The 20912-nt window shown below is 48.0% G+C and overlaps 3 protein-coding genes across 3 annotated transcripts; 1 reads left to right on the plus strand and 2 right to left on the minus strand.

Moving 5' to 3' along the window:
• Nucleotides 1-520: 520 nt before the first annotated feature.
• EURHEDRAFT_238284 (uncharacterized protein) lies at nucleotides 521-2905 on the plus strand. The gene is made up of 2 exons (XM_040778057.1): nucleotides 521-592; nucleotides 647-2905. The coding sequence occupies exon 2, from the start codon at nucleotides 887-889 to the stop codon at nucleotides 2648-2650; it is 1764 nt and encodes a 587-aa protein (XP_040635286.1). The 5' UTR covers nucleotides 521-592; nucleotides 647-886; the 3' UTR covers nucleotides 2651-2905.
• Nucleotides 2906-5716: 2811 nt separating this feature from the next.
• Nucleotides 5717-8875, minus strand: EURHEDRAFT_238540 (threonine/serine exporter family protein). Its single transcript, XM_040778058.1, has 3 exons — nucleotides 8808-8875; nucleotides 8708-8746; nucleotides 5717-8659 (listed from the first exon to the last, which is right to left on the minus strand). The coding sequence occupies exon 3, from the start codon at nucleotides 8464-8466 to the stop codon at nucleotides 5923-5925; it is 2544 nt and encodes an 847-aa protein (XP_040635287.1). The 5' UTR covers nucleotides 8467-8659; nucleotides 8708-8746; nucleotides 8808-8875; the 3' UTR covers nucleotides 5717-5922.
• A 9591-nt stretch (nucleotides 8876-18466) lies between these two features.
• EURHEDRAFT_405915 (Mis12-Mtw1 family protein) lies at nucleotides 18467-20398 on the minus strand (the record flags this gene model as incomplete). The annotated part of the gene is made up of 5 exons (XM_040780423.1): nucleotides 18467-19052; nucleotides 19107-19275; nucleotides 19323-19487; nucleotides 19537-20091; nucleotides 20161-20398. 5 exons carry the CDS (start codon nucleotides 20396-20398, stop codon nucleotides 18467-18469), a joined length of 1713 nt encoding a protein of 570 aa, XP_040635288.1.
• Between the last annotated feature and the right edge of the window lie 514 nt (nucleotides 20399-20912).

The following is a 20912-nucleotide window of genomic DNA, read 5'->3' on the forward strand; positions in this document are numbered from 1 at the left end:
TTCTTCCCTCACCTCCATCCTTTCGCTCCACCACCAAACTCCCTTCTCCAATTTGACAGTGTCTGGCAGAGATTGCCGCGTCAAGAACCCTCCAAGGCCACGCATCTCCCCGTGCCTTTGTCAGCAGTCTGGATTCGTCCGATCCTTGATGGTTGACTGTTTCGAAGACTCGCTCGACCAAACTCGAACCTACTTCTTCCGTACATAGACTCGATTCTCAACTTCTCTCCCAGAATCCCTCTTTCGACACTTCCCCATCTTCCTGTGTGCTTGCCTTGCTGAGCCTGTTTTTTCTACCGCTTTTCGCCTGGGATTGCAGAGCATCTCCCACGCGTCGTCTCTCCATCGATCCTTAATTGCTACGGAAGGCTCCGATTTTACCTTCCTGAATTCTCAAAAGCTCGTTATTTCTCCTCTCTTGGTGACGTTCAGTTACGTCTGTTGTCTATCCTTCACTATTCGATCTTGGTCGTTTGATCCGATTATCGACAAATCATTTTGAAAGTACTTCGCTGTACAAATTTTCCTTAATCTTTCGCTACTTTTTCCTCTTTTGATTTCGACTTCATTCTTTCGTCTTCTTAATCTACAGGTATGTGGAGGCTTGTCGTCATTGATCGCGCTGCATGTCACTAACTCGGACCAGGTCGTTGGCTGTAGCGATCGTTTTGCCAAATCAAACGACGTTGGTAAACCTCACGTGTTGCGTCCTCGTCATTACACTCCCTTAATATCTTAATTCATCCTTCAGAGATTAACATCGTTTACCCGATACGACTTTTTTTTTTTCTCACGAACTTACTTTCGCTCGCGTTATCTTTTTTTTTTTTTTTTTTTTTTTTTTTTTTTTTCTGTCTTTTTCGATCTCCCATCTACGACCACGAGTATGGACACTGGCGGTCTTGCTCAAATGACTTACAACTCTTCTTTCAACAATGGTGGTTCCATTGGCGTTCCGAGTTCCAGCTTTTCCTCTCGCGGAAAGGGTTCTCACATCAAACGCCTGAGTGTTCCGCCTCCTCATATTTCTACGATCGACGAATCTCAGCCGTCTGCGCCGCTTCAAACTCCTCGTACCAGCCGCTCTCATCTGCTGGCTGGCTTGAGGACTGCCCCAAAATCTGCGACGATCCCTTCTACGCACCAGCAGCAGATCGGTCAGGACAACCGTCGGTATGCTGTTCGTCCCGACCGAGCTGCTGAGCGTGTGCCGCAGACCGCGACGGGAACTGGATTTCCCCGCCACTCGTTCGCGTCGAATCAGAATGTAGATACGAACACAGGTCGTCCGATGTACACCCTACCGGAGCAGGTGCTCGCACCTCCGGTTCTCGACGTTGGCGCCGATCTGCCCATGGATGATAACTTGTACGCGGAAATGATGTCCACCAACTTGTTCTTGGCAGCCCAGCAGCAACGCCTGCAACAACAACTGATCAGCGTCACCACGGCGGCTCAGCAGTTCCAGGGTCTCAGCCTGGGAATGCCTGTTGCCTCGCAGCAATCTCTTCCGTCCCTTTCTCTGCCTGGTATGGGCTTCTACCAGCAGCAGCTCCAACAGGGAGTGCAGCCGATTGTTCAGCCGGTTCTTGGCCAGCCTGGTCTCTTTTCTGTCTTTAACCCCCTCACTGGTCAGCAAAACTACATCTATGACAATTCCGCCCAGCAACAGCAGAAACAGCAGCAGCAACATGATGCTGTTTCTTCGCTTTACCAGGAAGAGCAGAGAGATCAACCCCAAGAAGGCCTGCACGTTCCTACTTTCCGTGCTGAAGTTTCCCCTCCGCCGGAGTCGAGACAGCCGCAGCGCTCTGTTTCTCCCCCTAAGTCCAGTCCTTCCCCTCCCCAGGAAGTTACTCCCTTGCCCCCGCCGTCTGCGAGCGCCTTCCGAAGAGGCCACAAGAAGAGCTCGTCCTTCGCGCCCAGGGCGCTTGACACAGCCAAGGCCAACAACACTGCCGTGAACAGTGCTGTTCCCAAGACCGCCGCATTGCCTCCGAAGACCTCCGCATTGCCCCAAACGCCAGCCACTGGAACCTTCGGTCCCGGACAAGGACGTGCGGGTGAGCACCCGATTCGCCAGCCTCGCGGACCGCCCTCGATAGAGGAGCTGGTAGCGAAGCCAACTTCAAAGCACGAAGGTAGCAAGAACTTCGCGACGCGTCAGCGACGCCGCGCTGTTCACAACCTGGTGCGCGCGGGAATCGAGCGACGCGGAGAGACTCGCAGTTTCGGATACCACAGCAGTGGAGGCACCAACACCCCAGCGAGCGAGAAAGAGTTCACCTTCTCTGATAACGACGACGCTACTGTGCGTAGCGGCAGTCTGTCCAGTAAGCCCAGCTTGGGCAGCCTACGTGCCGCGGCTAATGGCGCCATTGGTTCCGAGAGGAAGGAAAGATCTTCTCGGGAGCGCAAGTCGGAAAGCCCTTACAGCGGTACTCCCACTAGTGAGGACGGTGGAAGCTTCTTTGGTCCCTCCGGCAAGTTCGCGGACGTCCGTGCGGATCACGGTTCGTCACCGACAGGAACGCCTTCTGTTGCTGCAGTGGTTGCTGGACAGAAGGCGGCAGCTCCGGGTCCTGAGAGACGCAAGACTCCGATGCTTGTGTTATCCAGCGCCGAAAAGCGCAAGACTCCGATTGTTTAATATGGCACAACGTCATTGTAATGTGACAAAGAGACTTAACGGACATACTGGTGTATGATTTTGAATTTTGCTTTTATCGTTCGCTATTTTTTTGCCTTCTGAATTACAAATGTTGACACTGGAAATTGTCTTCTATATTTTTCTTTCAAGTGTGTTTTGGACATATGCACGCTTTCATCCAAATCTTGATATGATTTTTCTTACTCAATTTTATTATTTCGATTCTATTCATTCTTTTGTCTCCATTACTCCAACAGATTGATGAATGTATACTGGGTTGTATCTGAATTATTTTTCCTGGCCTGCGCTGTTTGCTAGTCTATTGATACCAATAAATGCGTCATAACATGGACATCTTCGGGTCTTCGTATGGAGGCGAATGACGAGGAATATCTCATCTTTAGTTTGTCTTGTACCTTGGGCTATAGGCCTTCGCTTCACGGTCACATGCAACCGTAAAAAGACTCGTCTCGGAGCGAGACATAGGCTTCTACATGATCAGATCTCGGCTAAGGGAATAATTGTTGTCTATCATTGCGCGTAAATTTGTTGTTGATAGCAAAGCATTCCGTAGAATTAGTTTGGATCTGTACTCTCTCGAGTCCCCTCTCTTCTAGCCCAAAGGAGTTCCAGACCATTGATTGTTGGAGCTTTATGACTAGTAGATCGCATATCTGGCTTTTATCACCGCGGTATATGGTACGCAGAGCTGTCCAAAATTTGTAGACCTTTCTGCATCGACATCTTCCCATGAATAGGAAGGGAGAAGTGATAATACCTCGTGAATTTGGTTTCGGGGAAGCTCTATGAGCGCGATACCGCTCGTTTCTCTGGGCCTTGTTGAATGACTTCCCTTGAGTATGGCCAGTTGATGCTTTCTGTGGGAGCATTACTGGGCTGATGCACGATGAGACGGGCGAGAGTTCAATGGTCCTCGCTTCTGCTGCCGTTAGGAACCACCGACATGTGCTAGCACGGGTATTCATGCAGTCTGTATTCTGCGCACTTGCTGAGCACGGATCTCACGTAGCCGTCGTTCAGCCTGAACTAGACGTCCTTAGAATAACATTTCTCGGTTAATCAATGCATCTTCTTGTGTGATGCTTTGGTTCTGTGAGCTATTTTGATGAATCCGTGGAGTTCGTTGGAATCCCAGGGCACATGTGTGTCCGCATTTGGAAGCCACTGGAATCAGCACGCTTTTGTAGTCGATATTGAGCATTTACTTGTTAATATTCGGGTCCCATGGATTCAATTGTTGTTAACTCTATGTCGCTTGGTAAAGGCTGGCTTTTCAAATTTGGCTGTTCTTACCGGAGCTTCCGATTCAGCACGTTTTTTTTTGTCATACTCGTTGTGCAGAACGCAGTTTTTGCTGGATTCGGTGGCTCGAACGCGTCTGCTTCTACCGGTAGTCAATGTGTCTTCAGTCGTCGGTGAGTATTCATCAATAGATCGGGCAACATAGCTCTTTCTTACTAACTGACAAATCTTGTTGTTCTTTGATAAACCCGGTTGCTCGTCCTGGGCGTGATGTAGACCTTGTATCTTCAAAATCAGCAGGTAAGACGAGATGACTTGTGTGTATCCATATTCATATCAACGTGTCCAAATCATTGTTTAGTCACAGCCCACTAGGCCTCTCTTGCTCGTTGCATAGTTATATTTTCCAACGCTCTTCCGTCAAGCGGTAGACTAATTAGTGATATGATGAGTCGATATAACACCGCTCACGCCCGGATAATGAACATGGTGAGACCGAATGGCAATGGGCTAGCGTATTTCCCATAACGACTGGAAACACACCTGATAGTTTGATAGAATTGCAATTCAAACTACTTTCAAGGTCTCTTCATGTGCTGACGAGCGCCAACACTCGAGATAACCTGTGTTGAAAGTACTCGAATAGTATGTCTGTTTTTGTCCTTTTCAGGGAAGTCAGCAAAGCCCCATTATTCCCGCCGGGCAAGGAGAGTCTATACCAAGTCGGTATAAACGTGTGACAACGGCAATACACCGCCGGTTTTTCCTCCATTAGCCATGAGATCTGGGCGGGCTTGTTTCTCTATTGGTGTCAATACCCTGTCTCTCCAGTTAATTGCTGGTCATGATTCAATGCCGCTGTGATTAATGTCATCACTGGCATTCCGCTGTAAATTCTCGCGCGATTCATGCGGATCAGACCCTTATAATTCAAGGCAGTGTGAGGGATCACATTCTATCTGTGTGATGGCGTAAGCTCGGATCCTGACTTGCCTTAGGCGCCTGGAATTGTGTTGGGTTTATGTTCCTTTAACCAATGATATAGACTAACCAGGTTGCTGGCATACTCAGCCCTCGCTCAAAAACAAGGCGAGAAGGATTCCGGGGATCGCCAGTGATAGGGCCAGGGGATCGTTGGTGATAAGGAAGACGCCGTTAGTGGAGCTCAATGGCTGAGCCCGATAGTTTAATCTGACTCTTATCCAGCCAAACCCCGGAAAACGAGATATGCGGAGAGAGCTCGGAGACGAGTCAGAAAGAGGGAGATCTTCCCGGAAGATCCATTCCCTCCAGCAGTGGAGTCATAAGACCAACTGACAAGGTGAATAGATCCTGACTCAGACTGGAACACAAGAGTTATCCAGTCAACGGGCATGAATCGACAGAAATGGGAACACAGGGCGAATGATCCACATCATGTGATACATTAGCCCGAACTTAAATTGTCAAGTACGAGAGGCATGGACAGAGGACAAAAGTACGAAGTTGAGTAAAGTGATATAGTAGGACCTATTAGAGACTGATTAAGAAGGAAAGTTATTATTTGTTGATATGATTGTAAGCGCCAAAAAACACCGACTCTGACACCGTACACCATACAAAACTGAATGACAGATAGCAGACAACCTCGCTTTTGCTTTTTGAGTTAACCACATTCAGACAAACATGCTAATTGAAGACAAGGCTCAAGGGAAACAACACGCTAGTAACAGTACATGGAACAAAAAAAATGCTAGACCCATCAAATAAGCCAATCCCAACGTAAGCAAATTCAATGCAAAAAACATAACCACCAATCGAGACAGCCAACAAACATAAACACACGCTCAAAAACAGAGACAAATAAGAAATCATCACAAAAGAAATCGCTCAAAGGACCGTGATAAATGCAACAGTAACCAAGCCAAACCAGACAAGACAAGACAAATGGGATATACCAAGTATAGTCGTTAGGTATAACATGCAAGAAACAAATTCCCGAATATATAAGAAGTATATAGATGAGTAGATTAGAAAGCGAATAGTGCGCTCCGCTTCTTTCCAAAAGGATATACCACCAAGGCCGCAAGGAATAATCCCACGGTAAATCCAATGGCGACTTGGACCATGCCATATGCAACATCGAACGTGACTCCACGGGATTGTGCGGAAGTCATGTTCTTAGCCGCGTCCATGAAGCCCTGTGTACCGTTGTTGACTACTGCGTACGGTGATGGGGAGTAGTTCATCTGCTCGGCCGCTTCAATGGCAGAAATCAAGGATCCGCTCGCAGCTAGGCCGGAGGGTACGAGGACCCAGATGGCTGGGAGCATGGCGGCTGCGGCGAGGCCATGTCGGAGGCGACTGTACAGATTTGCCAGGATTCCAACGACAAACGCACCCACGGCGTTGGCGACCTGGGTGTTGGTGGCGAAGCGTTTCGTGGCGAAATAGTTGACAATGTAGCCTGCGAAGGAGACAAATAGCATTATAGGGAGCTGGCGCCATCTTGCCTGGTTCACGAGAGCGAGGCAGGCGCTGAAGAGGATGACGAATGGGAATCGTTGGAGGTATTCGCTGGGGATAGGAGAGGGAGGACAGGTGTAATCGGTGGACGCGGTGGAATCGAGACAACCGTATATAGCGGTACCGATAGTAATACCAAAGCCGAGGAAAAGAGAGTAAATTATGGCGTAAACGAGACGGACAGATCCGGCAACCATGTTGCGCGATTGCAGTTCCAGACTGGCGCACAACACGATGTATCCAGGAAGAATGAGGGCGATAGAAGACTGGGCCAAGGCAGAGAAGCAAAAGAGCGGTTCACCATTGTAGCGGATGCTACCAAAAGCGCGAGCGAGAAACGAGGTCAGGATAGCAGCGGAGACTTCAAATACGTTTGCATAAAGCTCCGATCGGGGCGCCAGAACCAGCTGTAACACTCCCAAAAGGCATCCAAGTGCAAAGGCGACGGGCATGTCGATAGGGCGCGCATTAAACGCAAAGGGGCCCACTAAGGCAGCAGCACATCCGTGAATGAAGACGCGGAACAAGACGTGGTGCTGGTCTTTGCGCTTCATGATTTCGTCCAACCGCTGAGTGGCCTCCTCCACACCGATCACATCATGAATGACCTCCTTGTAGATAACATGCACATCGGCCAGTTTGCCCAACTCCACGCCTTGGGTTGATCGGACCACCTTGACTTCGGTGGTGTGTGTCGAAGTATCATCGAACGAGATAATCATGCAGCCCGGAAGGTACAGGAACTGGGCCTCAATCTCCAACACTCGGGAAGTCATGTTCATATATTCCTCCAAACGGTGAGTCGGGGCACCGTACTTCATTAACGCCCGGCAAAGACGGACCAAATAGTGCTGACGAGCAAGCAATTCGGCGATGTGAACAGTAATGCGAATCTCCTCCTCCAAACGTGGCCTCCCCATGCGCTTACCACTGTTGCTCCGCGAGCGTTTGAGCATTGCAATGGGCGAACTAATTGACTCTTTGATTGTCGAGCCGGATAGAGACGTGCTCGATACGTTGGGTGATTTCTCGTACCATTTCCTGGGACGCGGTGGAAGCTTCCAATTCGGGTCCGGCGACAGGCCTCGCGCACTCAGCTCACTGGTGCTGCCCTGTTGGGAATGCATGTATCGACCCCGTTGGTACTGGGAGTTGCTGTCACGTTGATCGTTGAGTTTGAGGAGGGCTGAGAGAATTCCACCACGGTAATGACTTGGGCGTTCGACATAGCCGTCAGGGTCACGCTCCCCACCTGGGGTCGTCTGTCCCGAACGGAGTCCTGAGGACGGTGCAGGGATTCGGTTCATGAAGCTGAAGTCCCGTCGGGTCATACGCTGAACGAGCCGATGAGCTTGCGATGACGATGATGATCCTCCGCCTATAGCGTCGCGTTCATCATCCGAGAAATCGTCGTAGTCTTTGAATTGCTTTTCGGGGAGGCTGATCATGGGAATATCATCACCATCCTCCGACGGTAATGCAGCTTCAGTAGGGGTAGATGCAACCGAAGATTGTATGCTCGACCGGGGACTAGGTTTGGGAGACTTGCCAGACCGACCAAGAAGGGATGCTAGACGCTGGGCTCGTTCCTGAGCGGAGTGGATGGCTTTTGTGCTAGTTTCATCGCTCGGAGAACTGGCCCGCGGGTGGATAGTAATACCATTGACAGGTGTTGGGGAGCTTGTGCTAATGTCGACAAGAGGCAGCGATTGGGCACCTGTGGAGACTTTGTCCGTCGATGGAATGCTGGCCGTCGGCATGGGCCTCTGGGGCAATGTCGTCGCGGTCTCTGACGCTGACCTGCCGGGCCTCTGGTCCAGGCCGTATTCACTCACAGTAAACTTGACGCGATTCGTACTTTTCAGAATGCCTGCATTCCGATTCCTGCCGCGTGCTCCTGTGGGATCCAAAAGTTGCTCTTCATTCGGGGTAGGCAAGGGGGATAGACCTGGCCATGGAGAAGATCTGCTTGCACCCCCAGATCCATCGGTCATGCTCGAACGTCGGGACGATCCAGCGACGGGAAGATCAAAATATCCTCCAACCATTGTGAATTATATACCTATCCTTCTTTTCTTCTGCACTTTCTATACTTCGAGACGGATATAAAACGTATCTCCGATCAACGGAGGCTGTCGTAATATGTTTCGTTTCGTCTTCGATCTTTCGGTAGATTAAATGATCATGCCCCTCAGGTATTCTCCTCCTTTCAGTGAGTGACGCTAAGAATTATGGTATGTCCTAGCTTTTGGTCAGACGGTGCATCACGAGACAAAATATGAGTCTAACTGGATCTGGGGAGGTCCAGCCCCGGAAGTACGCACCTTACTAGAACAATGAGTCAGAAAGAATGAAACACGGACAAAAGAACCTCGGGACACAGTAGTACCTCGACACTCTTATCAAGGAATTGTCAATCGGCTGGACTGATGGAAACCGAAGGGGGGTAGAGGGCAGGTGCCGCTACAAGGAATGATGGTACGTCACGAATACATATCAAGATGTTCGTCGCAACAGGTAGTGTTCCAGGAGAGCTCCACGATCAGATCGATAGGAGAATAAAAACAGAAACAGAGATGTAGGGGAAAGAAGGAAGAGGAAAGGTGAGAAAGTGAGAGGGGCCGCAGAGAGTAAGAAAGAGAAGATAATCCACCAGCACGAGGATATGACGGAAAATGTGCCAGATCGGGACAGCTGACAAAAGAAAGGTCCGCCTGATGGAGGATCAAGAGTAAAAACGGCCGTGGTTTCTGGGACAATGGAGGACAGAGAAACGGATCGAGACCAATCACTGCGTTCAGTGCACCACCCGGATCATATGCAAAAAGATACAATCTACCTCACAAACGCCTCGCCTTTTCCACCTTGGCCTGTGTCGCAGGATTTCTTTTTAAACCAAAAAAAGGACAGGAAAATATTTCCACTTTCCGGAGACAGGAAAATAGAGCTCGAAAATGAATTTGATGAGGAAAGAAGTGAACACAGAGGAGGGAGCAGGAGAATTTCTATAGCGTGGTTGTCTGGCTTTGCCACGATGATAAATCACCGGGCTAGCAAAAAGGACTTGATAAAACTGGGGCGTATGAGACGACGAGTCCTGTAACGGAACCACACAGACCACCAGGTAAAAAATAAAAATAAAATAAAAAAGAAAAAGGAAAGAGCATCATCCCTTAGGTCTAGAGGTCGGCGGTGGATGTGCCGTGGAGGTGACACCCAAACCAACCAGGGAGGACCAAAGCGGATGACCGTGCTCAGACAGACTTCAGACATGAATAGCTGTAGCAGGTTTTATTTTATTTTATTTTTTATTTTTTTTTTTTTTTTTGGTGGGCTGTAAATCCTGTATAGTACGGATCTGGTTCCACGGGGTCCAGTACAGCATGTACTACCATGCAATGGCCAGAGGAGTCACATTCGGAGAAACTGCGCGACGCCATCCTAGCGTTTAAGGTGATGTCTTGTGTATATTTTTGCTATTGTTAGCCAATCAGAAGCTCACGATGTTGAATCGCAGAACAGTGTACACTTTGATAAACACAGACAAGCACATACTAAAGTTATTTAGAGTCAGTTCAAGGACCAAGCTGAAAAAAAATAAAAAAATAAAATAAAATAAAGAGTACGACGAGTGAAGAGGAAAAGGGTTCCACACAGATACAGCAATTGATTTGCTTGATAGTAGTAATGGAAAACAGACATAGTGGAGCCCAAAAAAACGGGTCTAAACACCTTCAGGTTCCTCTTAGCGCCCGAAGGAGTCATCCAGAACTTCTGTGGATTCGCGGATCGTCCCAAAGTTAGGGGAATTTTGGTGGATTATCCGGATAAGGGGCTGGAATGGCTGAAAGGAGCAGCTCTCAAGGTGTTGTTGGCTGTAGTGGATTCAGTTGTCGCCGAGGGGTCCGCGGGATGTGCGAATAACTCGGACCGTGACTCGGGTAGCCGATGGATGTTGCCATCAAGTCTTCCGATTTGCTGCGAGGGTTTGTGTCGATCATACTGCTGCAGGCAGAGAGATAGATAGCTGATAGAAAGTGGTGGTGGCGGTACTCCGTTCGAAAGAATGGAGCCCATTACGCAGCTCTCCCGTGCAGGTACATGTGACAAAGATAGATTGAGAATCCACGTAGTTGATCCATCCCATTGTCGTCACATTAATAATAAAAAATAAAATATGAAAATCATGAAGATTGAACGTTGAGCGTTGAGTGATGTGAGTGGTGGTGGTTGTAGTAGTGGTAGTGGTGGTGGTGGAGGTTGAAGTGATCGAAGGAGAGCCGCACGTCAGGTCAGGTGTAGTTCCAATATTACGAATCCGTCCAACTCAGCCATCCCCTTTCCATATCTCTGTGAAGGATCAACAGACTTGACTGGTTTGTCATTCTCTGCACTGGCCACTTATTCTTTACTATCAATAGCGCCCACTGTTTTTATCTCTTTATCTGTCATCTCATTACTCGTGTTATCAGTAACGGAATATCAGATACTATCAAGCGACGTGCCGGTCTTGATACAATTGACGCCAATATAAAACAAGAACAACTTAGATTTCGCGATCTCGATGAAGACGTCGACACGCACATTCAAGTCTCCTTTTCCTGGGTTTCCTGGGTTTCCTACCGCCTCCACCTTCGACTCCTTGTGCACTGTTCAGTTATCATCACTGTGCGCTCCATTGTGCAACAATGCGAGGCATCGAGTTTTACAACCCCTTTTTGTATGATGTCAAAAGGTGTCTCAAGTTTTGCATCTTCGCTGTCAGTGAGACGTGGTCGAGTGGTCGATCGATAGCTGTCATTTATGGTCTATCTGTCCGGAGCGTTTTCTGACAGATGCATCGTCCCTAGCCCCTGTATATGCGATGCATGTAGTTTGATCTTTGCATCTGGACCAGCAGCTTATTATCCTGAGACCGACCGTTACAGATAGTACTCACGATACAGCACGGAGTACGATAGAAACAATTAGAATCTACGACTCATCTCCTCTCACGAATGCTCTGGATCTAGCCTATCCTCCTCGCAAAGCAACGCTAACGGCTACGCGCATCGCGCTCTACTCAATTGCTTAATAGCCATCTCACCTGTACCCGCCTCCACAACAGCCAGTACACTCTCGACCGAATCACCTCCCTCCACAATGCATCACACAACACCGTCACACAAATACCGGAGTGCATCCAAGTAACACATTACCGCCTTACCCTCCTTCTTGTTCAACATCTCTTACCCGCAACGGGGTACATTCGCCCGAAGCCATTAGTGGCCGAGGTTGACAGTACAACCTCGGCCGGCGCAAGGACCAATACTTAATTGTGGGATTGGGGAAGGGTTGAGGAGGGGAAAGGCAAGAACTTTGTGTGGAGGACGAGGTTGCACGAATGGGAAAGTGGGACAGGGAACGGATGGTACTTCCACGGAGGCTTGCTCATGATGTGCGATTGCTGATGGTAAGTTTCCGTAGTTAGTGATAGAAGTAAAGCACTTATATGGTGACGTATGTAAATGAGTCCGGTTTTCCATCCTGCATGCGAGTACAGTAGATCATCTGATTGGCTAAATCAAATAGAGCCCTAACAAACAGCGCATAATACGCACCGTCCTCAAATCCCGCTGATCCAGCTAAAGCCACGCGTAAAAATAAAGAAAGAAAAACAGAAGCTAAAACAATCCAACTGAATTCGCCATCACGATAAAGAAAAACAAAGGTTAGAATCGGCATATATCAAAAAACTACATTCGGAGTACGCGATGGGCCCGTCCAGACCCGCGCTATCTATAAGTGCTTACGCCTCTGAAAAATTTTCCACCCACGTGCATATCCAAATCTTCAAACACAGACTTTTTCCATGCCTTCCGACACCACGCTATTTCCAATGCAATGCGCCATGTAATATATGCAGTAATATGTTTCTTTGTTTATCGCGCATGATACATTGCAGTTAGATCCAGGTACCCGTCAAGGTAATCAGGTACGAAAGGAAAACTCGGACTCGGGCTAATACTAGCTTGAGCTCGGACTTGCTGCCCAACTGTTGTTTTATTTCTTTGTTTTCTTTTGTTTATTTACTGTAAATGCTACGGATAGATCGGGTTGGGTCATGCGGACGATATAGCTCGTTTGAGATTTGGGGCTATAGCCCACTCCGTATACAAACAGAATCCCTAGAGCAAATAACTTTCCTATATTAAATACTTGATCGGCTTTCGGCATTAGATTAGAATTATTCTGACCCTCACATAAGGCCAGTAATCATCAACCAATTATCCATTCTGACTGCAACACCTGCTCCGCCGTAGCCCTCTCCTCTGAGCGGAATCTCAATATTGACAACAAAATCGCCTCGAACGCCCTATACTCCTCCCTCATCATGAGACCTAAGCCCACCTTAGCGCGAGGTCTCTGCTATTTCAATGGACGATCTGAATTACTTTAAATATATTTCGGGACTCGACTATCCTCAAGTTTCCAGAATGATCTCGAGAAAGCCCGCATCTATGAGAAATCTCAACATCTCATTTGGGGCATCATTATGGACATCCTTCAGAGATGGGACACTACTTGCATATAGGACGTTGAAAAGCTTCTCCTTGATTTCAGTTAAGATGCGAACTGCTTGACGGCGAGTCTTGAATATATCAGTTGTTGCGTCAAATTTCTTTGTTTCCAGGTACAGATATCCCCAGTCAATCTTCTTTATTTCGATTTGAGGAAGCTCGTCGCTCATTCCGGTGAGATAGAACGCCATTCTTGTGCGCCATTAAGACCTTTCAATGTGCTATTGCATGGCGCTCTTGAGGATAAGAATCTCCATGTAATCCAAGTAGTCTAGGATGACGCACCGAATTTTATATGGTACACATAAGAGTTTAGAAGATGACGGTGTTGGTCCTGAATCTTCTTGTGGCACTTTGCCTCTCTGACACTTCTGAATGAGACCCTTAAGCGCCACGGTTTTGAACGGCTCTTTATGTAACCAGACAAAGAATAAAAAGGAGGTTCTCGACCACATGGGCATACGTACCATTCGGCCCAGCAACATCTTCAATGCATCCATCATATCCCGGTTTCCGCTCCCTCGCCTTTCGAAGAGCCAATGCAGCAAAGACAATTAAATGCGTCTTAACGACCGGTCCCAAAACGCACGCCGCCAGAATCAAACACCGTATATAAATAGAAACAGCTAGATTTATCCAATCCCTCTTCGGCTCCGCGGTGATAAACCATTAATCCAAGCATTCATACCAAACCACAATCAAATCAAAATCATAAGCTTCGCCGTGGTATCCTATCACCACCTTGTGTTTATTTCTTGGGACGCAGTAATAGTCTTCCTTGAAGTATCGGTCATTAATGCTCATTAGTGTTTGTCCGACGCATGTTAAGCGGTGACAATTGGTGACTGGATTGTAGATGACCTGTGAATCGGTCAGTTGGGACTGTTGTTTTGTTGTGATGAGGACATTGCTCACTAAGTCGATACAGGATTCTCCATTGTTGCTCATTTTGCGTGAAGTATTTTGTCTCGGTTTCATCTGCTTTTATCCATAGTTTTCCGGTTGCTTGGAGGGCTTCCTCTCAGGTGTTTTCTTGGATGAAGCTATTCTTGCTCCGGATGTACCTGCTGATGGTATCGCCGCATGACATATTGTTCATGCATTTGCCTGCTACTATCCTGGACTATTAGCATATTGAAATACAAGTATATCTAGAGCTCTTCACGGTTATTTATGTCACCATGGCTTATTCACCAATTTACCTAACGACTAAATAAAAAAACGTGATAAAGTAGACGATTGTACTAAGAGGTGATGGTGTGAAGTTAGCTAAAGTATATGATGAGTAGTCCAGAAGGTGCTCAGCTCCCGAATCTACCAGTTATTCCCTGATGGTCCAATCTCCCGGTCCGCTGCATTCTGTGAGGCTGTCCTTTCTGATCTAATCCCTAGACGTGATTGATTCCAATTTCGATCAGACATCGGTAGACAATGCATTCTCGTTACTGGCCTCGTATCTGCGGGATTCACGCGCGAAACTGACTTGGCCCCAACAAATAACCGAACCTCGTGGCCAACCGCACCTATACCATCGGGCTTCCCAGGATCCAGGCTATAGAAGCTGGTAGCGCCAGTCGATTTGCTCCTTTCCATCCATAAATGTCGTTTTCTCGTTTCGATCCATGAACTTGCACCGAATATCGAGGAAGGGGCATTGGAGAACGGGGCCGACGGCCCGCGGAAAGTATACCTATCCACGAAGCCTCTAACTTCCCTTCCAATCTGCTCGAAACGTTCACAGCTTGCCACTAAGTTGGGCCGAGGAAAGACCAATTGTCTGTACGTCAGCAGTATGTACTCCCGGAAGACATTGATATGAAATCAGGAAAGGACAGTTGGGGATGGGCTGCTTAACTCATGCTTGCGCTTGGGAGGAGCATCCTCAGCCTGGCCAAAGAGGGGTCAATGGCACCATCCACAGCTATGTAACATTTCACTACCATCAGCTTTTCATCGGCTTGTTTTGCTCTTATTGAGGAGAATCCCTTACAATAGCTGCACCGCTTGCCATCCCAGCAGGAAACGACGCACTCGACAAATAGACCACATCCTTTAATGGCAGTGGTTACATTCCTCGCTCAGGATCTCCCGCGGATCTGCGCCCATGCAGCCGTGTTACAAGACGTACGACGCAGGTCCTTCAAGGCCGGAAATCCCTTTGTGACATCTATCGTCGTACCATACTGGGGTGGCGGTTTGCGCGTTACTCAGGTAGGGTAACTCATTGTTGGGTTGTTTTGTGAAAGCCCCTTCTTCCAAAAACCAGCATGACAGATGTAAGTTTACATTGGCTTCCTCATTTTGGATGGTGATCGATGCGTTAGGTAAAGGCGTGGCAGTTCAAAATGTAGATATTATTAGAGGGGCATGTTTGCTCGTTTGATAATACCAGGATTTGTGAGCGCAACGTCTTGATAGAATGGTAGACACTTATCTGACCATTTGAACCACATGCAGTGAATTGTATATAACCAAAATATATTAGGCATCAGTCACTGTCATGTAAAGAGAGTAGGGTTTTTGTAGCGGGCTTTTCTGAGTAGCTTCTATAAACGGCAGCATCAGAGACGAGATGTTGATAGCATTCACTAGCAGGCTATATGATAAAAAGGAAAAAGTAGCTGAAATCTTCACTTGGTGTGGTCTGTCTGTATACTGGTCTCTATCCTTTCAGCATCCATGTCCCATCATCTTGTCTCTCTGGCGCCATCGTCTACAACTACCTTCTACGGAATGCTTCTCCTATTAAAAAGGGCGACGGACGAAAGCTTGCCTCTAGTACGTGATTCTAGATAAGCGGTTAGTACTTGATCAAGAAATTCGCATCCTGTTGCATCACACCATGAGAATTAGCCGTTGCTTGTCATATACTCACAACGGAACAGCCGGTCACAGGGTTGTGCTCCTGCCCTGGGACTCATGTCTCCTTGAGGCGGTCAACACAATGGCAGCGCAACCGCCCTGTCTAGACCTTGTGCTGGTAACCGACGGACACTCGAGAGATGTGACGCTTTCCATGAGGGACTGAAGCGAAGAAGGGGGCCGGCGATATCGATGAAGCGAAACTTCAACTTGATGAGAGTGGTGTGAGGTACTGGGGAAATTGGGGCCCTATATGTTCCAATGCTCTTGAACGACGCACCCTTTCTCTTTATGGACGCATCGCTGGCCGGATGTAGTAGAGTGAAGTGACGCAGGAACATTTTAAGTACGACAACAGACAATTAGGAGAGTAATATTCTGCCTTATCAATGCACCTATCAGGGTTGGAGGTTTATCTCCACGAAAGGAATGCCTTCTTACCTTCAAATTCGGAAATTGCGCGGAATGATGTCCGTTCCCCTGCTTTTGAGGACGGATTTAAGCCTACAAGATGGCGATTTGCATAGTTCTATGCTAACAAAGCCAGCAATACTCCAAGGCATGAGAGTTGCCCTTCTACAAAACGCCAATTCATGTTGGGCCGCCAGGGCCAATAGTTCAAAACGAAAATCCATTTCTGCGTCGTTTAATGTAGAATCACACATCCTGTCAACATACGCAAGAACTGGTTGGAACTCCAGAAAGAATTTAACCCAATCGACCCTGCTGATTACAAAAGATAAGACACCAAGACTTAAATACGGAACGTCATAATGCAGCACTATTTTCAGGGTTCGTGGACTATATGTCCGTCGACCGGTCTCAAGACTCTATCGCAGAGGTGTCGTTTCTCGGTCTCCCATCAATGGGTTCCTCATCCAAGTACTTGGCGTTGTGCTCAATATCCTTTTCTGATCACCCAATCAGGAGAATAGTGCGTTAAAGGCGACACACGAAAGGGTATATTGTGGATGCTAACAAAGCAGCAATATCAGAGCTGAGTTCTGAACTAGCCGTGATATCGTTTTAAATCTAGACCGCCAGGGCTGGTAGGCACTGGCTTTTCAACTCTTTTTTGGCCCGGCATTCATGCTATTATATGGTACAACTGCGCCTATTGTTCACAGGTCTAACCTGTTATCATGCAAATGGGCATCGAAACGCTCGCATATATCATATAATGCAAGTTAAAGGCTCTCCCAGCAGCTGCTGGCTAGGAGAAGGCTGCAGCCCTGATAATTCTATTGCAGGGCTCAGTCGCAATTGGGCATATATTGGCAATGGGTCAATATACGCATCGAAACCTCTAGCCAGGAACATGCAGATACGAAGTGAACATGGATGGTCACATTGAGCACTGTACCCAATAGCCCTGTTCTACAACTGCACTCCTTGATGTTATCGCCTTCCTTATGCTGACACTTGTCAGTTTCGCCTTGGCGCCACCATTTACTAGTTATTATTGTTCATGAAATGGTCAACCCGTGGACAACTAAATGGGTTAAAGCATTCGTGGGAGATTTTGGACGAGGCCAACGCTGCCTCGAAGAGCAGCTGATGCTTTTTTCAATCGCGGGTGACCTTTCTATCAAAACCATGGTCACAGTGGTATAGTTGTCAGTCATTCTGGTCGACATTCACAAAAGATGGCTTGCGACCACCTTTTACTTGAACCAACTCCTACACGAAGCCAGATATTTTACTCGCGGCACACCAGCACACCGCGCGCGTTCCAGAACTTTAATCACAGTCAACATAATTCAACCATGAGAAGCTTATTTCATGGAATTCGTCTTTCTGGCCATTGGTTATTTGTACATTTAATACCCATGAAAAAACGACTAACATGTAGTCATACAGAAACGCATGGTATGATGCAGCAGTACATACAAGCTAGGGCAAGCAGTAAGGGCTTGCATAATGGCTTGGGAATCCCTTATATGTGATCTATCGGAGCGCGGATCAACAGCACTGGTAACACCTGTTGACGTTCGAGCCAGCGCATTTTTCCTTATGCCTATCCTCACAGCAAGGAACACATGAAAAGGACCAGAAAGCACCTTTTCTTTCATTGCTCTGGTTTCATATTAACAAATATACAGTCTGCGATGATCGAGGGCGGGTTATTTATTCTGACGAAGATGACATGGGAAAGATTAAAGATGACCTGGAGGCACAGCACATCTTGATGCATGAGTATGAATATGAGACACTAGTCAACTGAAAACTGAGATTTGGCAAAGATTCTAGGATTTCTTTGTTGTCACATGGTACCATCAGAAAATAACTAATACCTCGTGTTAGGGACCGGAGTAGTTACTACCTCTATATATAATCTTACATCAAATTGAGATGATAGTTACCACTGATATACATCCAGTTATATTCATTTATACCACCTGCCTATTTACCAGCCAGCCTATCCTAATACCATCCAGAAGAACCTAACAACGAAATCTCGCAACAGAAGGAAAACGCCCATAACTCCATTGCTTGCTTTCCATGTTAACAATCAATCCCGAGCCAATCCAGAATCAAATCAAACTAGGTCAAATCAACCCGAAATAAAATCAACGAGCGTATATCCACATAATCTAACAGCAAATGAATGAAAGTAAAAAGAGAATTATCTCCTCTCAACCCGACTCAACGCACCCAGAATAACACCCAAGTCTTCCTTCGGTCTTTCTCGCAGTACAACCTTCTCTTTATTGCCGTCTTCGCTCTCGCCATCACTACCGCCTTCAATAGCAAGGCGATACATCGCATTCCGTGCGTCTCGCTCGTCAAGCCGTTCTGCGCAGATCCGTAGGATGCGTGATGATACCCTGTCTGACATGGAGCGGTAGAGTTCGATGTCGTGGATACCTGCGGCGAGGGAGTCGAGGGTTGGTGCTAGATTCCCGGTGATGTGGGAGAGGCGTGAGGAGACAGCTGATGGTGGTATGGGGGGGAGGGGTGTTGAGGTTGTATTTGTTGGTGTTGGTGAGGGCTCGGGAGCGGGTTCCGCGGTTGGTTCTAGGGAGGCGAGGATCTTATGTTGGGAGGGGTCGAGGAGGGATAGGTCGATCTTGGTGTCTGTTTCTGATGGCCTTGGTGTTTGTGCTGAGTCGGGTTGTGACGGTTCGTCTGGCTTGGGTATTGGCGGTTTAATACGGGGGATGGATGGTGGTCGGAGGAGTGCGTTCATGGAATGTCGTTCTCGTTGAAGCCTATATCGTATTAGTACTGGTTATTAGGCCCGTCTTAAGATATTGTGAACTTACCGTTGTATTTGTTCCTCCAACTCTTTAATCTTCTCGGCATTCTGGACATTCTTCGGATGCGGCTTCTTAACCACTACAGCAGGCGGTGCTGAATCTTCCCGTCCAAACCAGTTGGACAGCTCGGAATTTGTCGAGAAGTCTTTGAGCAATTCTTCTTGGATCACACGTGCTATACTGTGTTAGCTTTGTTCTTGAGCTCGACATCACGCTACATACCTGCTAGCCGCGCACTCTCATCCTCAGACCGTGATCCTGAAGGCTTATCGCCCATCGCGCGAGTTGCACACCAAATCAATAGTTGTCGCATTCGTCGAGGTTCTGGTAAATCGGGGCCAATGTGTTTATAGAAATCTGCCGTGTTAACCTCCTTGTGAGGCAATGCTATAGACGTTAGCATATTCACCTTGGTATTCCGATAAAAAGGTCTCACCATTCGATGCCCCAGAATCAATCAACGAACTCGCTCGTCGCCCGCGCATTCCCAAGCTACTTCGTCGATTCCCCTTCTCTGACTTCGCCGCCGTCCTCATCTCCTTATTCCGCTGCATAACCGGCGTATCAGCCATAGGCAACGTAATCTTGGTGCCTTGCTGTTCCGGCGAAGCAAAGCCATTCCTCTCCTCCGGTTTCGATTTACTAGGTCTCCCTTTCCTGCGCTTCTTCTCTGCGGCCGCTGCATCGGACTGGTCACGTTTCCGTGACGATCGTTGTGCGTTATCAAACTGTGGTTGTGGTTCTGGTTCAACTGATGCTTTTGTCCCCCGTGTTGCTCGCTTCGGTCGCTCCTCCACGACATCTGTGAACTTTTCTTGTGCCTGCAGTTGCGCCTGTTTCTTCGGTCGTCCCCGTCGCGGTGGCGATGCTTGTCGCGGGGCATCTTCAGGGACTGAACTAGAGATTTCGGGGATCGGTTCGATCGACGACCTAATTTTCTTCGATGGAAGACGAGTGAATTGAAACCCCTCGATGTCTTCATCAAACGACGCTAGCGCCATAGTCAGTCACATCCACCATCATATTCCCTCAATCTCCCTCCCAACTGAACAGAACTCACCATTCTTCCTCTTCTTCTCCGCTTTACTCCCATTCACGATTTCGTCACTTTTATCCTGATTATTGATGCTTAATCGCGCACTAGCTCGCCTCGGCCTACCTCTGCCTGAACCGGTCCCAGACCCGGCGGACGGCGCAGGACGCGCCTGCGCCTGGGTCGTTGCCATGTTAATAGTCCCCAACGGTTCGCGACGCTTCGTTTTGGTTGTTGTAGTGGTGGCAGAGACAGCGATGGTCATGTCAGGACTGACTGCGCCAAGGTGGGTCGGGGTCGGTTGTTTTTGTTTTGGTCGTACTGGCGGGGGAGGGTGAGGGTGAGGGGTGGTGTCTTAGATTAGGCCTCCCCTCGTAAAACCAGAATATAATAGCGCAGTACTTCAGTCCAATGCAATGATAATCGTGTATTCCAGCGACAGGGCCGTTAATTCACGCGACCGATTGGTCTGTCGTGCGGTGCGGTCGATGTCAATTTCCCCCCGAAACAACAACAATCTTGCAACCCAACGCAACACACAACACAGCAGTCGCAATCAATTCAACGCGTCCTTATCTCTTTTCCCCCTTCAACTTAATCCCGCCAATATCAACAATAACCCCGATATGCGCTCGTCGTAGCAAGAGGGGGTGGCGGTAATCTCTTTCCGACGGAGTACCGGTGGTGGTGGTGACGACGGAGAAGTTGTGATTTTGCCGGAGTCGCGTTTTCTCGCCGGTCGCACGGCCTTTCAAGCCGCAATGTATGGGTAGGCAGTA

Source organism: Aspergillus ruber, assembly GCF_000600275.1.
Source record: "Aspergillus ruber CBS 135680 unplaced genomic scaffold scaffold00033, whole genome shotgun sequence".
Lineage (NCBI taxonomy): Eukaryota > Fungi > Ascomycota > Eurotiomycetes > Eurotiales > Aspergillaceae > Aspergillus > Aspergillus ruber.